The 21,426-nt window shown below is 33.5% G+C and overlaps 1 protein-coding gene across 3 annotated transcripts in view; it reads left to right on the plus strand.

Annotated features, from left to right (window-relative positions):
* Positions 1–21,426, plus strand: part of Ca-beta (Calcium channel protein beta subunit) — a 577,851-nt gene that overhangs the window by 456,428 nt on the left and 99,997 nt on the right. Inside the window, exon 1 of one of the 3 annotated variants that reach the window (XM_072534154.1) lies at positions 14,454–14,699. The exons of the other annotated variants lie outside the window; for them this stretch is intronic. Within the exon in view, the coding sequence (XP_072390255.1) occupies positions 14,646–14,699 (54 nt within the window). The 5' untranslated portion in view covers positions 14,454–14,645. Of the gene's footprint in view, positions 1–14,453; positions 14,700–21,426 lie in introns of those variants that run through there. 3 annotated transcript variants of the gene reach the window in all.

Genomic DNA, 21,426 nt, shown 5'->3' on the forward strand with positions numbered 1-21,426 from the left:
ATAGGTATACTAGGTAATGAAAAAGCTGATAGTTTGGACAAGGAGGCAGTACAAAACGGAGTTCATTGTAATATTTGTACAATACATGACATCTCTAATTTGATAAAAAATAAAATATTGTTAAAATGGGAATGACAGTGGGAAAACGTTGTAGAGAACTCACAAAATACGTATTTTAAAATACATCCAACCCTACCATCTCCACCCCAATATATTTTTAACTATTCCAAGTGTTTTTCGAAATCATGGGCGATTTCCATCACACCTTGCTAAGTTGGGCATTATACAGTCATCGGCCTGTAGTTGTGATCAGAACTCTTACGGAGATCTCAACCATATATTCTTCGGTTGCAAAGACATTTAAAAAATCCGATGATTTAATTCGTAAACTAATTAAAATGAAATATTTTCTTCCATTAAATCTATCACACATTTTATTAACTGCCAATAGAAACACCTTAGAACTTCTAGTAAATTTTATTAAAGAAGTAAAAGTAGAAATTTAAAGCAGCATAACCCACAACTTTGTATTCATATTATAAGAAAAGTTCTGTATACAACTTTCTGTGACAAATGGACTTGATTCCGTGCCATTATCCTTTCACACACACACACACACACACAATAATGAAACTACAAATTTTGAACACCCTGTAAATAAATCTTTAATAATTAATCACGAAATACATTTGACCAATATCCAGATATTTAGATGTATGAGTAATTTTATTAGAATTGCTTAGCTAAATTAAGAATGAGTCCTCGTTTAAAGTTTGACATTTTAAGAAAATTCGACATAACTCAGAACACTCTGTACATAAGTATAGGGAAGTCTTATAAAATTATACCTTATTTTTTGCAGACAATTGGAAAATCCAATAAAATACATTGTGTTCCATAAGAAAAAATATAACTTTGAAACACCGCGCTTTATTGTGACACCCTGTATATTTCAGAATAATTTTAAAATGTAGCCTTTATCAACCTACATACTATACATTTAAAAATTTTCAAAATCTTTTACCGTTTCGCTGTAATCTTCCGTCTCGTTAGTGGTGACTCACCCTGTATTTCAGGTATTAATTAGCGTCATATAAACTTATAATTTTAATATAAATATATAATTACATACCTACCTATTGTAACTGGCATTGTCCATGACTATTACAGAATTGGTCGGTAATAAATCTATCATTTGACTGAAATATTCTTCAAAAACATCCAAAACAGCCATTTCTTCATGGTAATCATTCGTAGCATTTAAAATAAAATCTAGCAAGCCTCCATCAACAAATCCTTTATCTCTTCCAATATGAGTGATAATTAAACGGCAACCTTTACCATTGGGAAATTTTCAAGTATAGAGAACGTAGACAAACCTTCTATAAATGTCTGACAAGCATTTGTAACCAGTTTATCTTGCCAAACTTTTTTTACAATATGCCCTTCATTTATCCATGTTTCATCTAAATAAAAATTATTTTTGCCATCTCTCGTCAATTTTCGAATATTCACGTAAAGTTTTCCACAATTTATCTCTTTTAATGTCTGGCAAAGATTCGTCTTCATTAATGTGTATGAAAAGTTTACCCAAATCTTTTTTTGTAAATAAAATGAATGATCTTTTCTTCGAATTAATTATTTCACAGTATTGTCTATATGAATGGGTTTTCTTCCTGTTGACGTTTTAGGTGCTTCTATAATACTTCAACTCTTTCGTTGCTTTAAAAGTCTATAAATAGTTGCTTCTCCTTCTTCGGTCATATGTGAACACTTAGAAACTATACTCCGAACAGTACTTGTAAAATGTTCCTGTACACGATCATCATCTACATTTAACACTAAAGTTTTCATTGGCACGGTTAAATTACACTGAAATTAAATTTCACAGGGGTAATATTAGACGTTTTTGACATTTTTACTATACTTCTTTTTCTTCTTCGTGCAACTAGGACTACTCCTGTTTTTCTGCCTCTTATTCTGTTTCAGTCATTGTTGACTGTACATTATCTTCCCACCTTTTTGGCGGCCTTCCAACGGGTCTTCTGCTATACGGCTTGATGTTTTTACAGATGTTCGCTAATCTATCTGGTCCCATTCGGTTTACATGTTCGTTCCAGTTTTTTTTTTCTTGTTTTTATTCACCTGTTTTTATTCACAATATTTTGAATTTTGCATTGTTCGCGTATACTTCTGTTGGTTTGTCTGTCTCTTAATGATATGCCCGCTATTGATCTTAATACTTTCATTTCGATATTGTTGATTTGCTGTTTCGTCTTTTTTGTATCGGTCCTTATCTCCGCTGCATATGTTAGGATTGGTCTTACTGTTGTCTTGTATACTTTCATTTTGCTTTCCGTAGTCAGATATTTGTTTCTCCATAGGGTTTCTTGGAGGCAACCACTTACTCTTGAACTTGCCTTGTGGTCTCTGTTTTTATATCCCTGTCACTAGTGATCTCTACTCCTAGGTAATCGAATTTCATTACTTGTTCTACAATTTTTCCGTTTATTTCTAGTTTGCATCTACTCGGCATCTACTCATCTTTACTGATCACTATACATTTAGTCTTTTCTACTGATATTCTCATATTAAGTTTGTTTGCTGTGATATTGAAGGTGTGGAGCTGCCTTTGTAGGTCATCTTCGTTATCAGCAATTAGTACTGCATCATCGGCATAGCATAGTATCGTGATTTTATGCGCTCCCATGTGGTATCCGTGTTGTTTTCTTACTTGGTTAATTATTTGATTCATCACCATATTGAATAACAATGGGCTGAGCGAGTCTCCTTGGCGGATTCTTCCTTTTAGTTCTATGCATTCTGTTTCCCCTGTTGCCATTATAACTCTGGTCTTGTTGTTCTTGGTAATTTCATTAATTGTCCTTATTATCTGATGGTTATTATCTGATGGTCTATTTGTTCAGCTTGTAATAAATTTAAGATGTCATCTTGATTCACCCTGTCAAAAGCACTTTTTAAATCTACAAAGGACATTCGATTTTTCCTCGATTTTATCTTTTATAACTGCCGTTAACAATTTTAATGTGCTATTCATCAGACTAATGACTCTATAATTTTCAGGATTTCTCGGGTCTCCCTTTTTAAGTATCGGTAGCAGGAGACTTTCCTTCCATTCCGCTGGTACTACTCTGCTATTTATTAAACCGACGAATAATTTTAGGAGCCATGTGCGTAGTGTTGTTCCTCCATATTTTAGCAGTTCATTGTTTATCTTATCAGAACCAGGTGCTTTTATGTTTTTTTATTCGTTCTTGTAGCTCTTCTTCTGATATTAGTACTCTATCGTAAGTTTCGTTAATGATTCTTTCTCTGTTCTCTTCTTCTCCTTCTCCATATAATTTTGTAAAATGCTCAGTCCATTGCTCTTCCGTAATGTTATCATATCTTTGGTAAATTTCTTGCAGTGTTCTTTTTGATGTTATCTATTTCTTGGTTTACTCTATTCCTGATTCTCACGTAGTCTTCACGTGCCTCCGGTGTCTTCACTCTTTTGTATATTAGGAAAGCCTGTTTCTTTTCGTTTGCTAGTGCTTTCACTCTTTCGTTGTACCATGGAGTTTTGTATTCCCGTTTATTTCTGTTAACTTTTCTTTTACCTAAAGCTTCTTCCGCTGCTTGTAGGATACATTTTTTAATAATTTTCCAGGTTTCTTCTATATTCTTTTTAGTCTCTAGGTTATGGCTTTTTAGCTTTTCTGTTAGTCTGTTCTATACAAGTTTTGTGTCCCTTCTTCTTCTAAGCTTTCTATGTATTTTTACTATACAAGTTTACTTATTATTATCGCTTTTTATTATAGAACTAACAATCCAGCGTGTAATAATCACAGGATTTTACAAACACAACCTGTCAATCATAACTAAAATGATTCACAATCTGCAAAACACGTTCTGTCCCTTGGAAATTTTACTTCTTTTTAAGAAAGTTGAGGGCTTATAAATTAACCCTCTTTTTTTTGAAAATTGTAAATATTTTGTACCTGTAGAAATTACGTACTTATATCATTAAAATAACTACACAATTTAAGATAAGAATTGAAATAAATTGGTATCTTTAAAAATTTAGGTAAAACCCAAACATTTTCAGAGCAATGCTGAATAATTTATTTTAGAAAATCTCCGTCACTGTTTTATGATGTTATATAGGGTTTTATCTCACTGTGTAATAAAACTTGTTGTACCAATCATTTTGAAATGTACTATAACAATTTATTTTAGATAATACCAGAAATAATTTTGTATACAATATTTAGCAATGTAATTGACCTATAATTATGACAATCCCTCTTATCTTCTTTCTCTTCTTTCTTATGCATTGGCTGTACAAGTCCAACTGCATATTCCGCCGACATTTGCGCCTTGGTTCATATTAATATTATTAGATAATGAATTCTCCGCCAGAGTTCGGATCCTCCATGTTTTAATAATTGTGCCGAAATTTCGTCCGTCACTGGCTATTTATTGTTTTTTAGTTTTTTTATTATCTGAACCACTTCTTCAAAACTCGGATGTTTAATGTACTACTCCACCTTATTGTCTCATCTTGTTCATTCTCAATGTCTGCGCTTAGGTTTTCTTCGAAGTAGTCTTTTTATCTGCTTATAATTTTTTGCTTGTGTTAGTAGTTCTCCGTCTTTCACTTAGCACTTCATCAATTTTGGTCTAAATGACTGTGTACTTTCTTTTATTCTTTAATAAAATTTTCTGCTCTCGTATCTATTGTTATGCTCAGGATTTCCTGTACTGTTTTTTTTTTCAAAATCTCTTTTTTTTCTTCTGCATATTCTAGTCGCCTGTATTCCTTTTTCGTTCTAAATTTTCCTGCTATTTTTGGTGTTTCTTTGAAGTTGATTAAATCTAGCTTGCCTTTTTACATCTACTGCAGTTCTGCATTCATCCTTATATTATTTCGCATTTCTGTGTCTCTTGGATTGTCCCACAGTTTCTTTTGCAAATTCCGTTATTATTGTCTTTAAATGTCTCCATTCCTCCTCCGCAGTATCATTCTCCGTTACGGTTCTGTAAGTTTTTTTGGAGGGCATTTTGGTACTAAAATGCTGTGTTAAATCTCTTCGGCTAAATTGGCGTAGTTGGTTATGTGTATGTCTTTGATATTTGTATTTTTTACAGTGGTTTATTTGATGGGGTTGCTCTTCCAAAATTATATTGTATTTATCAAACTATACACTATCACATGCACTCTATGCTTTATTTATCTAAATCCCATTTTTGATATTCCTAAATAAGTTTATGGGTCATATATTCGTATATTATGTAATATCATAAGAGAGAAAATTTTGCCGGCAATATTTTTGACTGCTATAAAAGTTTGTTGAAACTCCTGTTCAGAAAAACCTTGCTTAAACAAGGCTGACACAGCTGAAGGTTGATGAAAATGGTTTGTTATTTAATGTTTTTTGTGTCTATTCCAAATTTTCCAGCTAACATTGTTGTCCACTTAGGTGCGGTTTTGGTCCCAAGTGGACACTTTTTGAACGAAGATCCATCTTTCCAGTTGGGGTGAACGGTAAGAAAGAGGCTGTCTGATAAAATCTTTGGTCCCCTTTTTTCCATTAATTTCAAAAATAATCTAACTGGGCATAACTTTTCGTTTGATGAATTTCTTACCAGCCATTTGCTGCTTGCCAAACTTTTCGAACAGCCTTGATTTGTTTTGGAAAAAATGCTGTTGTATTCAATTCGGCCCGTACGTTGTAGTTTACGGCCTCATTGCATCTCCAAGCAAGTTAAAATGAGCAAACGTGAAAACACTTTTTTTTGTGCTCTATCATTGGTTTCCTCATCGTAGCTTTGGATGATTTTTAATAGTTCTTCGGTGGATAATGATTTTGAACTGAGTTTTCTTTTTTCTTGAACACTTTGAAGCTGCCTCCGCTTGGTATCTCTGCGAACCTTGCACATTTGAAAGATATATCTGTGAAAGGGTCGATATTTATGCCGTACTCCGTAAAATATTTTTCTTGTACCATTTTTGCTGTAGTATTCCACATTGACTTTACAAACGACTCTTTATAGTCTTCGCCATTGCCTTTTTTCATGTTAAAGGCATAATCCTCAAAATTATTTGCTAGTTCCGTTATGGTAGTACATCTTTCAAACGTAAAACTTTTCACCCATAGGAACTCCGAAAATTGGGTCCAAATAGAGCTTCTGGACCTCTGCTTGTTCAATGGAACATTTTTCGAAACCAATTTTTTTATTTCTTCACCTGAGTGGTATCCAAATCTTGATTTTTCGTCTGGATTCATTATATCTGTCCAAAATTGGTTACGACTCAATGACGTTTATCAAACTGACAACAATAGAATTACCAGACATCTTCGTGACGGATCTGTCATAATTTTGTCGCTGAGAAATCACTGACAGGAAGGAGGAAACGTGGCGTTGCTATGACGTTTTATCAGTTAAAAATAGTCTAGTGAAGTAGTCTGTTATATATATTCTATTCATAGTCCTGAACCAAGATTATTTGGTCATTTGCGAAGCATATTATGTATAATGTGGTGTCGTTTAGGATCGCGAAATTCCCATAACACTAAATTTCTTTTTCCACGTCTTCAGCGCTTGATCTAACAAAGTCGGAGATAGACAATATCCTTGTTTGAAACCTTTGTTTAGCACAAATTCTTGGATGGATATATGGATATATATAATATATATATATATATATATATATATATATATATATATATATATATATATATACATACACATGCACGATCTACCTACCATAAAGCTAGTTTGGTTGTCTTCGATTTTTTCTGTTTCGCTTTTTGTAGTGTCATTCAATTAAAAAAAAATCAACAAAAACATTAAAACTGTCATTAAATGTAAGTTCTTAAAAACTTCTGATATTATAATACCTACGTGTAACACTTTTTTAATGAACAATTCTATACAACCTTCCTATACCACTTTATCGATCTTGTACGTTTAAGGTAATTATTTTCTGAATTAGCTCGTTCTGTTATTGATTTATTAGCTTAAAATACGTCATGTTCTTTTTTAATAATACAATTATTTTTTAAATAAAAGAGTTATTGATGTAGCTATAGATTGTTTTGTAAAATATATTATGTATACATTTGATGTGTATTTGGGTATATACTATCTGTTTTGTGCCGATAGGAAAAATAATTATTACACTGAGCGGAAAAAGGCTGTAGACAGAAATAAAACACGAGACACTTGTAGCTTGTAGATTTGAAAGGGACATAGAAAAACAGAGTGGGTATGTGAGTTTGTATGTGACTGGCGTAATCTTTACATCATTTAGTATCAATAGACATCATTATTTATGTATACTGTATATAATTTACGGTTTTTAATGCCAGCGTTTTAATTGCTTGAAATATATTTAAACCTGTTAGAGGACTATTCTGTAAAGCAAGATTGCACTCCATTTTATATGATTCGTTTATGATAGATACGTTTATTGACAATTTTTACCATAGCAAACACTACAGGTCACGTTGTGTTGCCCAAAATCGGTCTTGGTCTTGTTCTTGCGTTTTTGCAAGACCAAGGCCAAGACCAAGACCGCCTAATTTTAGCAAGACCAAGACCAAGACTGACCGTGCAAGATTTAAGCAAGAACAAGACTAAGCCTGCGAGACTCTTGCGTCTTGCAGTTAGGATTGAGTGTGGTTTTAGCGAGTATAGTAGTTCGGGTATATGCTTATTGACTCTATGAGACGCAAAAAAATATGCAATAAGAATTTGAAAAACTGGACTTATGCGCATTAAAAACAATACCATAAACATACTACCGAATCAAAATATTTATTAAAAAAACACATTTGACACGTGCTCAGAGGTCATACTTACAATGTAAAAATAAAATATTTTGTACATTCTTTTCCAGCAGACGACTTCTTCGCTCTGAAATTAATTGTCCATATTTTGAGAATAGCCGCCTTCTAATCATAAAAATAATATTCTTGCATTGCGACGCCGACAGTTATATCGTATCGATATTTTTTAAATATGTCACCCTAGCTAATAAAAAATATAATTGTTACGGACACCCACTTAATAATTCAATTTTTTTCCCATTATAATTTAGTCAGGAGGAATATAAATAAACAAATCTTATCGGCCTAAGACTATAAATTGTTTCTGCTGAGTGTGCGATGAGATCATTCGGTTAAACAAAATTTGCTGAAAGAGCGCGGCTAATATTCAAAAGTACCGAGACAAATTAATATCAGATAATGTCTCCTTACGAAAGTAAATGACTAATAGGAAGACCACAGATGAGATGAGTTGATAACATTAAAAGAATAGCTGGAACAAATTGGAAATATGTTGCTCAGGATAGAGACCGATGGAAGGAGTTGGGAGCTATGTCCAAACATGGACGACAGAAGGCTAAGAAGAAGAAGAAGAATATCACCTACCGTGTAAACAAAATACCGAAGTATTTAGAATAACGAAGTAACGATATATAATTCTCGGTTTGTTATTAGATACTTAGGGTATTGGATAGTAACGAACATAAAGTAACTAGTAGTATAGTAGTTACTTTTTCGACATCACTTAACTCTATTCCCAATTGAGCTTTCCTTTGAGTCTAATTTAATAATTGTTTTTCATTTAATCCTTGTTGTTCCCGGAGTGAAAAGTTTACAATTTGACATGAGGGACAAAGATTCAAATAATAGTTCTAGTCCGAGTAGTGAGCGTTGGAGTTATAGATCTAAAAGACCTAAAAGCAAATTTAATGAGTTTTTCGAAATAATTCATGCATCCCAAATTGCTTTGTGCAAATTGTGCCTACATAGAAAGGTTGAAATGAGAATGATCAACAGAAACACGTCAGATTTAAGGAAGCATCTAATATCTTTTCACAAAAAAGAATTACAAATATTTCTTCCCGAAAAACCAAAATTCGGTGGAGATATTACAAGCTTTTTAATAACCTCTAGAAAAAGTGGACATGTAAAAAAATATACTTTTTACCTTATTACGAATTACATATATTATGTACCTACTACTTTATTTTGGTAAATTAATGTATTTATTAAGTAGGATCTCCTTAATTTAAAATAACTTCTTTTGATTACCATTGCTTTTTTAACTATTCTTTAGTTTTTTTATATAAAAGTAGAGATAAGATTGATAAAAACATTTATTTTGCTTTAATAAGTGGATTATAGTTTGTTATCTTATCACCTAAAAAATCTGTGCCCTTGATATATGTATGTGGATTTTTTGCCCATCATGTCCATCATTCCCTTTCTAGGCAGATAATGTTCTATAAAATACAAGCATGCTTATGTCATTAATTTGTTTTTTTTTCGTTTTAACCATATTTTAGCACATGTAAGCTTAGTCAATGCAAACATTTATTAAGAAACAGATTGACTTCCGTGGGGCCTGGTAGATAGCTGAGTTAGTTAGAGCATAGCCACGGATCGCTTAGATCGTCGCTTCAAACCCCACCCGGTGTCAGTTGTTTAGACATTTATTAATTTGGTTAGTCTTTATTATGGCCATGTTAATTAAAGCTTAAAATGTACGTTGTTCTAAGATCTACAGTAACGTTTAATAAATAGCAATAGGCTAATGAGTAACTGCAAGACTTGCAAGACTCTTGCTGCAAGACCAAGACAAAGACCAAGACCAAGACTGTCTAAGTCTCGTCTTGTTCTTGCATTTGGGCAACACTAATATCATGTCACAATATAAATAAGTCACTTATGTATATATAGGAAATAACTAACAAATAATACAAGAACACATAATATAACATATACAGTGAAAATTAGAAATATAAACACTAGGAGCTCAAACAAGCAAATTCTTGTATACTATAGAAACAGTGTTCCAGCAAGTGTCTGGCTAATTTATAGAATATTTTAGAATTGATTGCCTTAATATCAATATTTTTATTCAGGATTAAAAAACAATTCATCATCCAGCCTCAAGAGTCCACTGCTGAACATAGGCCTCTTCCTCATGTTTCCAACCCCGTCTATCTTGTGCCGCTCTCATCCAGTTTTTATCGAGTCTTCTTAAATCGTCAGTCCATCTTGTAGGTGGTCGACCGACGCTTCTCTTGTCTTCCCTTGGCCTCCATTCCAATAACAATTGGAATGGAGGCCAATGCCACTTTTATAAAAAACAATTATACAGATTAAAATCTATTGTATTAAGTTGTGTAACACATAGTTTGGAATATGGTATAATGATATGAATTTTGTTTCTTGTATTGTACTGATGTTGATCAGCATGTGTTTTTACATCTTGTATATTATTATGAACATATAACAAACTTTCAAATATGTATATATATATATATATATATATATATATATATATATATATATATATATATATATATATATATATATATATATTGAAGCTAAAGGAAGAATACCATACTTTTTAAACAAGGGTTAGCAGCTGGCGCGAGATATTCTGCTGAGCCAATAATTCAGATTGCTGCTTTTTGAAAAGTGATAATTTTATATGCATAGGACGAGTTTCCCCAAAGAATTATGCAATATGTCAGGATACTATGAACCATTCCAAAATAAACTGACCTACGAATATCTCGACTCACAGAAGTAGCCAATTTGCACATGGCAAAAATCTGTGAGGCAAGCTCCCTACAAAATCCTTCAATTTGGTGCGACCAGTTCAACCTTGTATCCATAGTAACACCTAGTAACTTTACTGATTCAAATGATTTAACCCATATGTAGGAACTAACTATATACTATTATATGGGTTTTCTGCTCGTTTAACTTAAGTTTGTTACAATTAAACCAGGATTTAGATTTTTCTAATATTTTCTGACTGTAATCAGTTTTACCTCTACATAATAAGGTTGAGTCATCTGCAAAAAGAACACAGTTGGTGTTTTTCAAAGCACTTGGTAAATCATTTATATATATCAAGAATAGCAGAGATCCCAAAACTGATCCTTGTGGTACTCCGGTTGAAACTGGTAGAGGATTAGATTCTTGATTATTAAATGCAACAATCTGTGTTCTTCCTGTAAGATATTATTTTAAAAGGTCGTGTATGATACCCCTTATTCCATAGTACTTCAATTTTATCAATAGTGTTTGAATATCCACACAATCAAAAGCTTTTGTAAGGTCAGACATTAATTCATTAGTAGGTTCACCAGCATCAAGACAGTGAACAATATGTTTTATTATTATAAAGCTTTAGTTGTTGAGTATTTTTTTCTAAAACCAAATTGAGAGCTAAATATAATTGATTTGTTATCCAAATAATTTGTTATACGATCTTTATATATACGATCTATACGATTTTATTTATTATTGGTAGTGTGGTAATAGGTCTGTAATTGTCTGGTCTGGAGAATAATTATTTCCTTTTTTATAAAGTGGAATTACTTTTGATATTTTGAATACATTAGGCCAGTAATACTCGTTAATATATTATTGCGAGTGCTTCAATAGTTATATCTAGAGATGCCTTAATAATTTTACTATTAAAACCATAGTTGTCAACACAATGAGAAATTTTTTAATTTGTCTATGCATTCTTTCACATCAGATGCTGTTATTGGGGCCGTAAAGAACGAACTCTACCTTCTAGGTAGGCTGCTAAGATAGTATAATTATGTCATGCTCAGAGTTTCCTCTGGCCATACGACTATGGCCGTATTCCCGTTCTCCTTCGTCAATCCTCCCGGTCCAAGGCATGCTCCTCCTCCAAACCTCTCGATTTCATCGTTCTTTTCATTCCTTCATTACATGAGCGTCGAGGTCTACCTATTTTTCTTCTTCCAGAGTGCTTCCATTTGTGAAGTTTTTGGGGCCAGCGTTCGTTAGGCATTCTCAATAGGTGTCCAAACCATTTTGAACCTCTTCTTTCTATTCTGTCTGCATTAATTGTCCATACTTCAGAGCCATAACAAAGAACTGATTCAACCATGGTTTGCCCTATTCTTTTTTTGTTCCTTTTGGAAATGTTGCGATCCCACCATAAGGAGTTCATCTGGACTAACTGATGTAACTGACTAACTGATGTAGGGCAGCAGTCAACAAAGTCAGAATAGCCATGTTAGTGTCCAACGTCCGTAACGGATAGGCACCATAAGTAGAAGAAACTGATGTAAAAGTGAGCTACTAGCAGAAAAAAATTGTTAATAGCTACATGGAAGCCTATTTCTACCAATGGCTTAACAACACACAATCATATAAAGATTTAGAGTTTTTTGATGATAGAATAATAAACAAAACAGTAAAATGCATACCTAATGTGTTTTTAAACATGAATGAACAACAATTTTTGTAGTATTATCTAAAATTGGAATTTAATTTTTTTGTTAAATTATTTAGGTACTTGTTTTTTTTTTGTTGGAGAATTATCTGCAAAATACATTATAGCGAATAACAAAATAAAGATGGAAAGTGTTGCAAAGAACATTTTAGTATCCACCAGTTTACGAATTTTTCACCGTCTTCGAATATATTCTGTATGTGTAGGTATATAAAAGAGCACTTTGAAGTGCATAATTTTTGCAGATATAACATTGTCTTCTTCTTCTTCCTTTTTGTAGGTAGGCTTTAAAGCATGTTTCTTCTTCAATGTTAGCCTCCTAAATTGTTTAAATTATCGCACCATTTTTTCTTGGTCTGCCAATACTTCTTTGTCTATTTGGTGACTTATCTCATGCTATCCTTACTATCCTATCCTCTGCCATTCTACTAATCCGTTCGTTTCACTCCTGTTCTGCACTCTTCTTATGTTTTCGCTTCTCTCCCTATCCAACAGACTTTTCCCTGTTATTCGTCGAAGTATTTTGATCTCTGTTGTTTCTAGTAGTCGTCTCATTTTAGATATGTCAGGTCTTGTCTCCGTCGTGTATGTTAATATAGGTTTAATTGCTGCTTTATACACTCTTGTTTTTGTGTCTTGTTTTAGGTTTTGGTTCTTCCAGATTGTGTCATTAAGAGATCCCGCCGCTTTACTTGCTTTTAAGCTTTGTTGTCGTACTTTTTCAACATCTCCGTAACTAGTTATATCTATTCCCAGATATCTAAACCTTACTTCCTGTTTTATTATTTTCCCATCAATTTCGATGGGCCGTACATACGGCTTGTACTATTTCGTCCATGATTATATTAAAGAGAAGTAGGCTTAACGAGTCACCCTGTCTGACTCCGTTTTGTACTGGTATACAGTGTGTTAGTTTTCCATTTATCGTTGCCTGTATTCGATTATGGAAGTAGATGTTTCCGATGGTTTTAAAATATTGATTGGTATGTTTCTTTTATACAGTAGATGTAAGCCGTCTTTGACTTGGATGCTATCGAAAGCCTTTGTCAGGTCCATAAAACATAGATATGCTGGTTTATTGTACTCGATGGCCTTTTCTGTGATTTATCTTAGTACAAATACGGCGTCTACGCAGGATATTCCGGATCTAAATCCTTGTTGTTCATCTGATAAAGTTGTTAGTTTATTGATTTTGTTGCTTAGGACTTTTGTGGTAAGCTTAAGTGCGGTTTTCAGTAAATATATACCTCCATAATTGTTAGGGTCTTCTTGATCTCCTAAATAACATAATCATAAGATTGTAAATGAAACAAAATTAAAAAATACCAAAATGAAACCTTCAGAAATTAAGGCTAAAGGAGTAACTTAAAAATTTTTTAGAAACAGATTATAATGTGTATTTCCTTTTTGCATACCAAGTTTTAAAAGATAAGATATTTATAAAAAAAATAATAATCTATATACTTTAAAAATTATAAATTTCTAGAGATTTGTTTTAGACTTGAGCAAATTTTTAGTAAAAATGACACAATAAATATAAATGATTACTTTTACTTCTTAAAAAAAGAAAAATCATTCAGATATTGACGTCATATTGTGTTTTTTATACCAGTATTAAGCTTTCTATATTTTTTTTATATCTAACAGCTTCACGATCACTTAAAATACCTTTAAATACAGAATAAATTACCATTTATGTCAATATTTCATAGATATATTACTTACAAGTCCAATAATAAGTTATTGATTACATTTAATAGGAATTAATTACAATTTTAATTTAAATATTATTTTAATTTAACTTTATTTTGACGTTTCGATTTCCATTTCGTTCGATCAACGATTTAAACGAGTTAAAAAGAAAAATCATTTAAACCGTTTAAAAATGTATGCATTAAAGGACAATAACTTGTTGTTCCGAATACTCCAGTCGATTGTCTCTTTGTTATGATTCCGGTTGTAAGTCCAGCCCTGCGTACATGAAACGAGGTTTTCCTCCTGAAACAAACACACGCAGTCGATGCCGATGAAGTTTCAGCGAGGAATTTCAGCAAGACTGTACATACTCACAACCTGGCGGCAGTCGTCCGCATTACGGTACATTTTCTTTCCCGAATCATAATTTTCATTCAGTTTTCCGACAAATGTCGACCGTACAACGCGCCCCATTACGCCTTTCCACCGATTTCCCGTCCAATCGAAACATTTAGATGTGTAAGAGGACGAAAATATTAATTTTCTTTATTGTTTTCAATACGTGATACACGTTTTTCCTTTGTAGTGAATATTATGTTTTTTAGTGGTTAGAATTCGTTGTAGTGTAGTTCCCATGTTGCATTATGATAGGTTATAGCAACTATAATAATCAGGGTTACAACAAGCTCTTCACTCAGGTGAGTCTCTTTCGTTCTATTTATTTGTTTACGTCTATGCGTCAACATGTTGTCAAGGATGTTTTTTGTGCTAGAAAAACCTTGGGAACAGTCGCTAGGAGGGTAAAATCTGGAAAATATTCGCGTAGCGTTGCGTACGTTTATTTTCTACCCCGTTTTATTAAATATGTCACACATTTTCACGATATTTAGTCACAAAGCGTACAGTTTTCTTAAATTCTTTGTTAACTGTATTCAATAGAGATTGTGTGCTTTCTTTGTACCTATAATACACTTAAATATATGTAGATATTGTTTATAAGAAACGTCACATTATAAGAAATAAAATGTGTTAACTCAGAGACATTTTATTTAGCAGCGGAGCTAAATGTTGATAAAAAAATCAAAAGTGTATAAAGAATTATGTATAGAATAGAATTATTAATATCATTAGTAGAACTATTTTTTAATTAAAACCGAGAAACTGTTAAAAATAAGTAAGATCGTGCACAATAATAAAATCCTAAAAACAACTTGAAATATTATTATCTCAGATTTATATTTTAATTTTTAAGTTGCCTTTTGAAAATATTTATATTCAGACAGAATGGATCCAGTAAATATGCATTACAACAACCAAACATCTTTGTCAAAAGACAATAAAGTGCAGTCAGTTCGATCAAAACGGACAAAGAACAGTACACTGTGCTGACTTCGATGTAAAGGGTAAAAGTTAATATTAAATAATCAATGAAAATTAATGGCAATATTAATTATCTTACACAAGACCAACATGTCAGTGATTACTGGGAAAATTTTTCTCTAAAAGAAAATATGTTACTCGATAAGAGATCAAAGAATGAAGGTAAAGGAACTAATAGAACCATAACACATAGAAAGGGATATATGGATTGACTGATACATAGATACATAGATATATGATTGGCATAATACAAATATACGCTCCCACTGCAGATAAAGATGACAAGGAAGTAGAGGCTCTCTACCAAAGCATAGAGGATATATTAGAACGAATACCTAAACACGAAGTCAGCATCATAATGGGGAATTTCAATGCAAAACTTGGGGCCGAACGGAAAACGTCTCTAATCTGACCTTTTGGGTTAGGACAAAGAAACGAAAGAGGTGACAGACTAGAAATATTTGCAGAAGATAACAAGCTAGTGGTTCTAAACACATTTTATAAACTACCACCGAGGAGATTGTATACATGGAAGGCACCAGCAGATATACCCCATAACGTAATTAGAAATCAGATATTGGAAATAGAAGATTCAGAAACAGTTTTAAATCTGTAAAAACATATCCAGGAGCGGACATTGAATCTGACCACATACCTTTAGTGGGAGTCATGGATGTCAGACTGAAGACAATAAAGAAAAAGTCTAGACCTAACTACGACATGACAGCCCTGCAACATCCGGAAGTTAAAAAGCAAGTGGGGGAATATATTAACAACCAAGTTAAACAACTAAAAGAAGAAAATAACATCCAACGAGAAATCAATCAATTCGAAGAAATAATTGAAAAAACTAAACAAGATCTGCTAAAACCAAACAAAGAAACAAAGAAGAAATCTTGGATGACTCCAGAAATCCTTCACTTAATGGAACGCAGAAGGTTAATTAAAGGAAATAAAGATGAATATAAAAAAATGCAGGCTTACATCAGAAGAAAAATAAGAGAAGCTAAAGAAAAAGAAGATGTAGAGAAATGTAAAGAAATAGAAAGACTACAAGCCACCCATGACAATTTTAATGTACACAAAAAGGTAAAAGAAATAACGGGTACTTTTAAAAAGCGAACACAAATGAAACTCATAGACACCAATGGAAAATTACTCATTGACACCCAAGAGATGAAAGACAAATGGAGAATATATTTGGAGACACTTTTTCAAGATCAAAGAACGGATTATAGGCATCCATTTTCAGAGAGGATGACGGGCCCGGACATACTTAAATCCGAGGTAGAAGAAGCAATAAAACGGATGAAAAGCAGGAAAGCTGTAGGGCCTGATAATATCGAAGCTGAATTTTTAAAACTCTTGGAGGAAGAAGGAATAAATTGGATCACGGCTGTCTTCAATAAAATATACAATACAGGAAGCATCCCTGATAAATGGCTAGAATCAGAATTCATAGCGATACCTAAAAAACAAGGGGGCTAAAAAGTGCGAAGAATATCGAAAAATCATCCTAATGAGCCACATGTTGAAACTGTTTCTTAGAGTCATCCATAGAAGAATTTATAAGAAGTGCGAGGAACAAATATCGGACAGACAGTTCGGCTTCATTAATGCAGTGGGTGCCAGAGAGGCACTTTTCGGAGTACAGGTACTGATTCAAAGACGTTAACTGCGACGTATACGCGTGCTTGATCGACTATGAAAAGGCATTTGACAGAGTTCAACATCAAAAGATGAAAAACATTTTAAAAGAAGCAGACCTGGGTGACAAAGACCTCAGAATAATTTCAGAACTATACTGGAATCAGACCGCATACATGAAAATTAACGGAGAAGAAACAGATCACATAAAAATACTACGTGGAGTTAGGCAGGGATGTATCCTACCGCCGTTGATATTTAATATGTACTCAGAGAAAATTTTTAACGAGGCTCTTTACGGAATAGACGAAGGCATCCTTCTAAATGGTGAAAGAGTAAAAAATGTTAGATATGCCGACGACACCGTGGTGATAGCAGATAGTTTAGAGGGACTTCAGAGGCTAATGGACAGAATAAACGAGTACAGTCAATAGTACGGACTAAACATTAATACCCACAAAACGAAACAAATGATTATCAGCAAGGAGAATATAAATGGGGCTCATCTATACATTAATGGGACGCAGATAGAGCGAGTAAAACAGTATTGCTACCTGGGAACTATTATAAACGAACAGTGGAGCAATGTACAGGAAATAAAGTGCCGCATAGGAAAGGCAAGAACGGTTTTTAACAAAATGAGCGCCATCTTCAAAAGTCACAACATATCCCTAGATACAAAAATGAGACATTTGAGATGCTATGTTTTCTCTGTGTTGTTGTACGGGGCGGAGGCATGGACGCTTACAGTATAATATAGGGATTTTTTTTTTGTTAGACTATCGCATGGCTATCTCATTCTTTAATGAGTTATCTCTATATCCTTCTAGCTGCTGCGTAGGTCGTCTATGTATCGTTCTTACGTTTTCGTCATAGTCTGTCTCTCTTAATAATCTGCTCAGGTGGTTCCTGAGGTTGTTGAATATTTCGTGTGCTCTTTCGTCCATTGTTTTCAGGATTCTCTTTTGTTGTATACATACCTTAATGGAATGTACTTATGAATATTTAGAGCCTCTCTGATCATAAAGTTCTGGATGGTCTGTATCTTTTTTCTGTTGGTTTTACACGTATGTCTCCATGCTGCTGAGGCGTATTGCAGTTGCTAAACATTATGCAGTTTGCCACCCTAATCTTTGTTTTAAATCTCAGTTTACGCTTTCGACCCATTATTGATGAAAGTTGACTCCTGAGTACTTTAACTTTTTATCCAACTTTATGTCTAGATATTTGGCTTGGTTTGACCGTTTGATTGGGATATCGAAAGGGGATAGTACCCCATTTGGTCTGCCTTTTCTTTTTTGGTACATAACGGCCTGTGTTTTGTCAGGGTTGACGGCTATTTTCCATTGCACACACCATGCCTCAAGTTCGTTGAGTGCTTTTTGTAGGTGTTTCTTAGCTAGATCTGGGTTAATACTGCAAACAGTTATCGTTGTATCGTCTGCGTACAGGCTTAGCATCGAACTGTGTTCAGATGGTGTATCTGCCTTATATATGGTGTATATGTATGGCGACAGCACCGTCCTCTGTGGTACACCAGCTTCCATAGACCCGACTTCGAACAAAATTGACTCTATTCGAAAATTTTAATCATTATTTTGAAATAAAATGAGATATTAGGAGTATTTTAACTGCAACTGTTATAAAATTCAATTAGAACGGAATTTTGGAAAATAATCAAGCAAATTTACCTGAAACTTCATTCAAATTAAATGACAATACCGCAATTAAAATTATAGATTAAGCCTCTAGACGAAACATTTCAATTTTCCTATTTAATAGCTAATATTCCCGAAACAAACATTTCACAGAATTTGTAGTTGATTTGTTGTGTGCGCCCTTATTCTGTTGTTTTGGCTCTAGAACACGACTATGCAATTATGCCGTAGTGCAGCCCCATTATAGATATATGACGTTGTATGAAGCATTCAGTTTTATGCGCTTTTTTGAGTTCGTATAAGGAGTTAAAAGCGTTGGCACCAGAAACTCGTTTTTTGAAATTGGTATTCGTTGCCAACGCATCGTCTGGAAATTTGATAGTAAATTGTGGTTGTAAAACTGCTGAATAAAGAAAAATGTGAGCTGAAAATATTCAATATAATATATGCTTTAAAAACAAAGGCGTAATTTTTCAGACTCGAGTCACTTAAGACAAATACCACAGGCCAACGATAAAATACTTATTATTCGACAAAATAGCTTATTGTTCTAAAAAATAGGAATTCTACAAAAATTGGAAATAACAATTACCAATATTCCAAATAAATAGATAATCTTAATATGCTGTGGCTTAAATGCAAAACTTGGCAACATTAAGAGGAATGACGACCTAAAGAATGTACTACGAAAGTTTGGCATAGGTCAGAGAAACGAAAGAGGAGACCGCTTCATCGAGTTTGCTATCAAAAAATAACTATTCTTTTATGAATACTTGATTTAAACACCATGTTATCATCATTATAAGTGACTCGACAATCCGTTGTGGATCTTGGTCTGCTCACAAAGAAGTCGCCACTCCTGTCGGTTCCTGGCAACTTCCCTCCATCTTCTGACCCTTCGAATCTGTAGGTCTTCTTCCATATTATCAATCCATCTCCTTCGTGGTTGTCCTCTGCTTCTTGTGCCCTCTGGTTTTGAAAATGTTAATCTCTTCGTGTATTCGTGATCCGACATCCTAGCAATGTGTCCAGCCCATGTAAGCCCCTGCACTTTAACGAATTTCACAATATCTGGATCAGTGTATAACTGATATAGTCCAAAGTTGTATCTTCGACACCATAACCCATTTTCATTTACGGCCCCAAAAATCTTTCTAAGAATTTTTGTCTAAAAATACCAAGAAGTCTTTCATTGTTTTGAGATAAGGTCCACGTTTCAGCCCCATATATCAAAACCGGTCTTATTGAAGTCTTGTAGTTCTGTTTGCAATTGCTGTGCGTCTTTTTATTTCGTCGCTTGTCGTGTTTTTTGCGTTTATTAGCGATCCACGATATGTGAATTATTTGACTTGCTCAAAGGTATGGTTGTTAATTTGAATTCTCTGTTGGATATTTCGGGGGTTTTTGGAAATCAACATATATTTGGTTTTTTCCTCATTTATTACAAGTCCTAATTCACTTGCCGCATCCGCAAGCCTTGTAAAACACTGTACCATGTCTCTTATACTTCTGCCCACTATAACTACATCGTCAGCGAATGCGAGAATTTGCGTAGATTTATTAAAAATAGTTCCATTCATTCTTTCCAAGAAAATATTAAATAGAACACACGCCAGCGCGTTCCTCTGTCTTAGACCATTATTAATGTCAAAGAATGTAGAATTTTTTCTTTCAATTCTAACATATGAGTTTACGTTTTGCATTATTTGTTAGGTCAACTTAACTAACTTAGGTGGGATCCTAAAGTCTATCATTGCATTATATAATGCAGTTCTTTTCACACTGTCATAGGTCTTGGATCTTGGAGATAGGTCTAGAAATCAAATTGACTATATTCTCACTAATATTCGCTGGAGATCATCAATCCAAACCGTCAAATCATATCCAGGGGCGATGTGTGGATCAGATCATACTCTCCTCGTAGCTAAAGTAAAGCTCAAACTTAAAACACCCAATAAACGAAGAGAGACAAAGAGGATAGAACTAAGAAAGAAGGACGATCTTCTCCAATAAGTGCAAAAAAGTATGCTCTCTATTGGTAAGAGCACTTCACAAGAAATATGGGAAACTATAAAACATTGTGGAATAACACCCATTAATCGCCCAAAGTTAAATAATCCAGTAAAACAAAAACACTGGATAACAAAATCCTTGAAATATTTAAAAATAGGAGAAGTCTTTGTCAAAGTGGTGTACATGTACAGTTAAAGGGAAAAAGCCAGTTTAAGAGACCCCAATAAAAAAATAAAACGAAAATACAAGGCTGATTAACATCAATACTATAACAATATATACAAAGAAATTGAGAGCCACTTTCAAAACAATCAGCCAAGAGACTTTAAAGCCAGAACTTGGGCCGTTGAATACCACACAGGAACCCTGAGAACCGACAGAGAAAATATAGCAGAGAAATGGAGATTAATTACCGGGATCTATATAAAGATGATCAACGCCAGGAAGTTGTTTACCAAACCCCTGAAGAAATCGAAGAAGAACCAAACATACTCGAGAATGAAATAAGACTTGCGATCCATAAATTTAGTATAAAAAAACACCAGGTCTAGATATGATACCAGCAGAAATGCTCAAAGCTACAGAAGAAACCGAAATAAAATTGCTTCACTTGCTCTGTAACAAAATATGGCATTCCAAGCAATGTCCTCACAACTGGACAAAATCTACAATAAAGACAATACATAAAAAGGCAGCTTCCATAAATGCGACAACTATAAAACCATCT

This window comes from Diabrotica undecimpunctata, chromosome 6 (assembly GCF_040954645.1).
Source record: "Diabrotica undecimpunctata isolate CICGRU chromosome 6, icDiaUnde3, whole genome shotgun sequence".
Classification (NCBI taxonomy): Eukaryota; Metazoa; Arthropoda; class Insecta; order Coleoptera; family Chrysomelidae; genus Diabrotica; species Diabrotica undecimpunctata.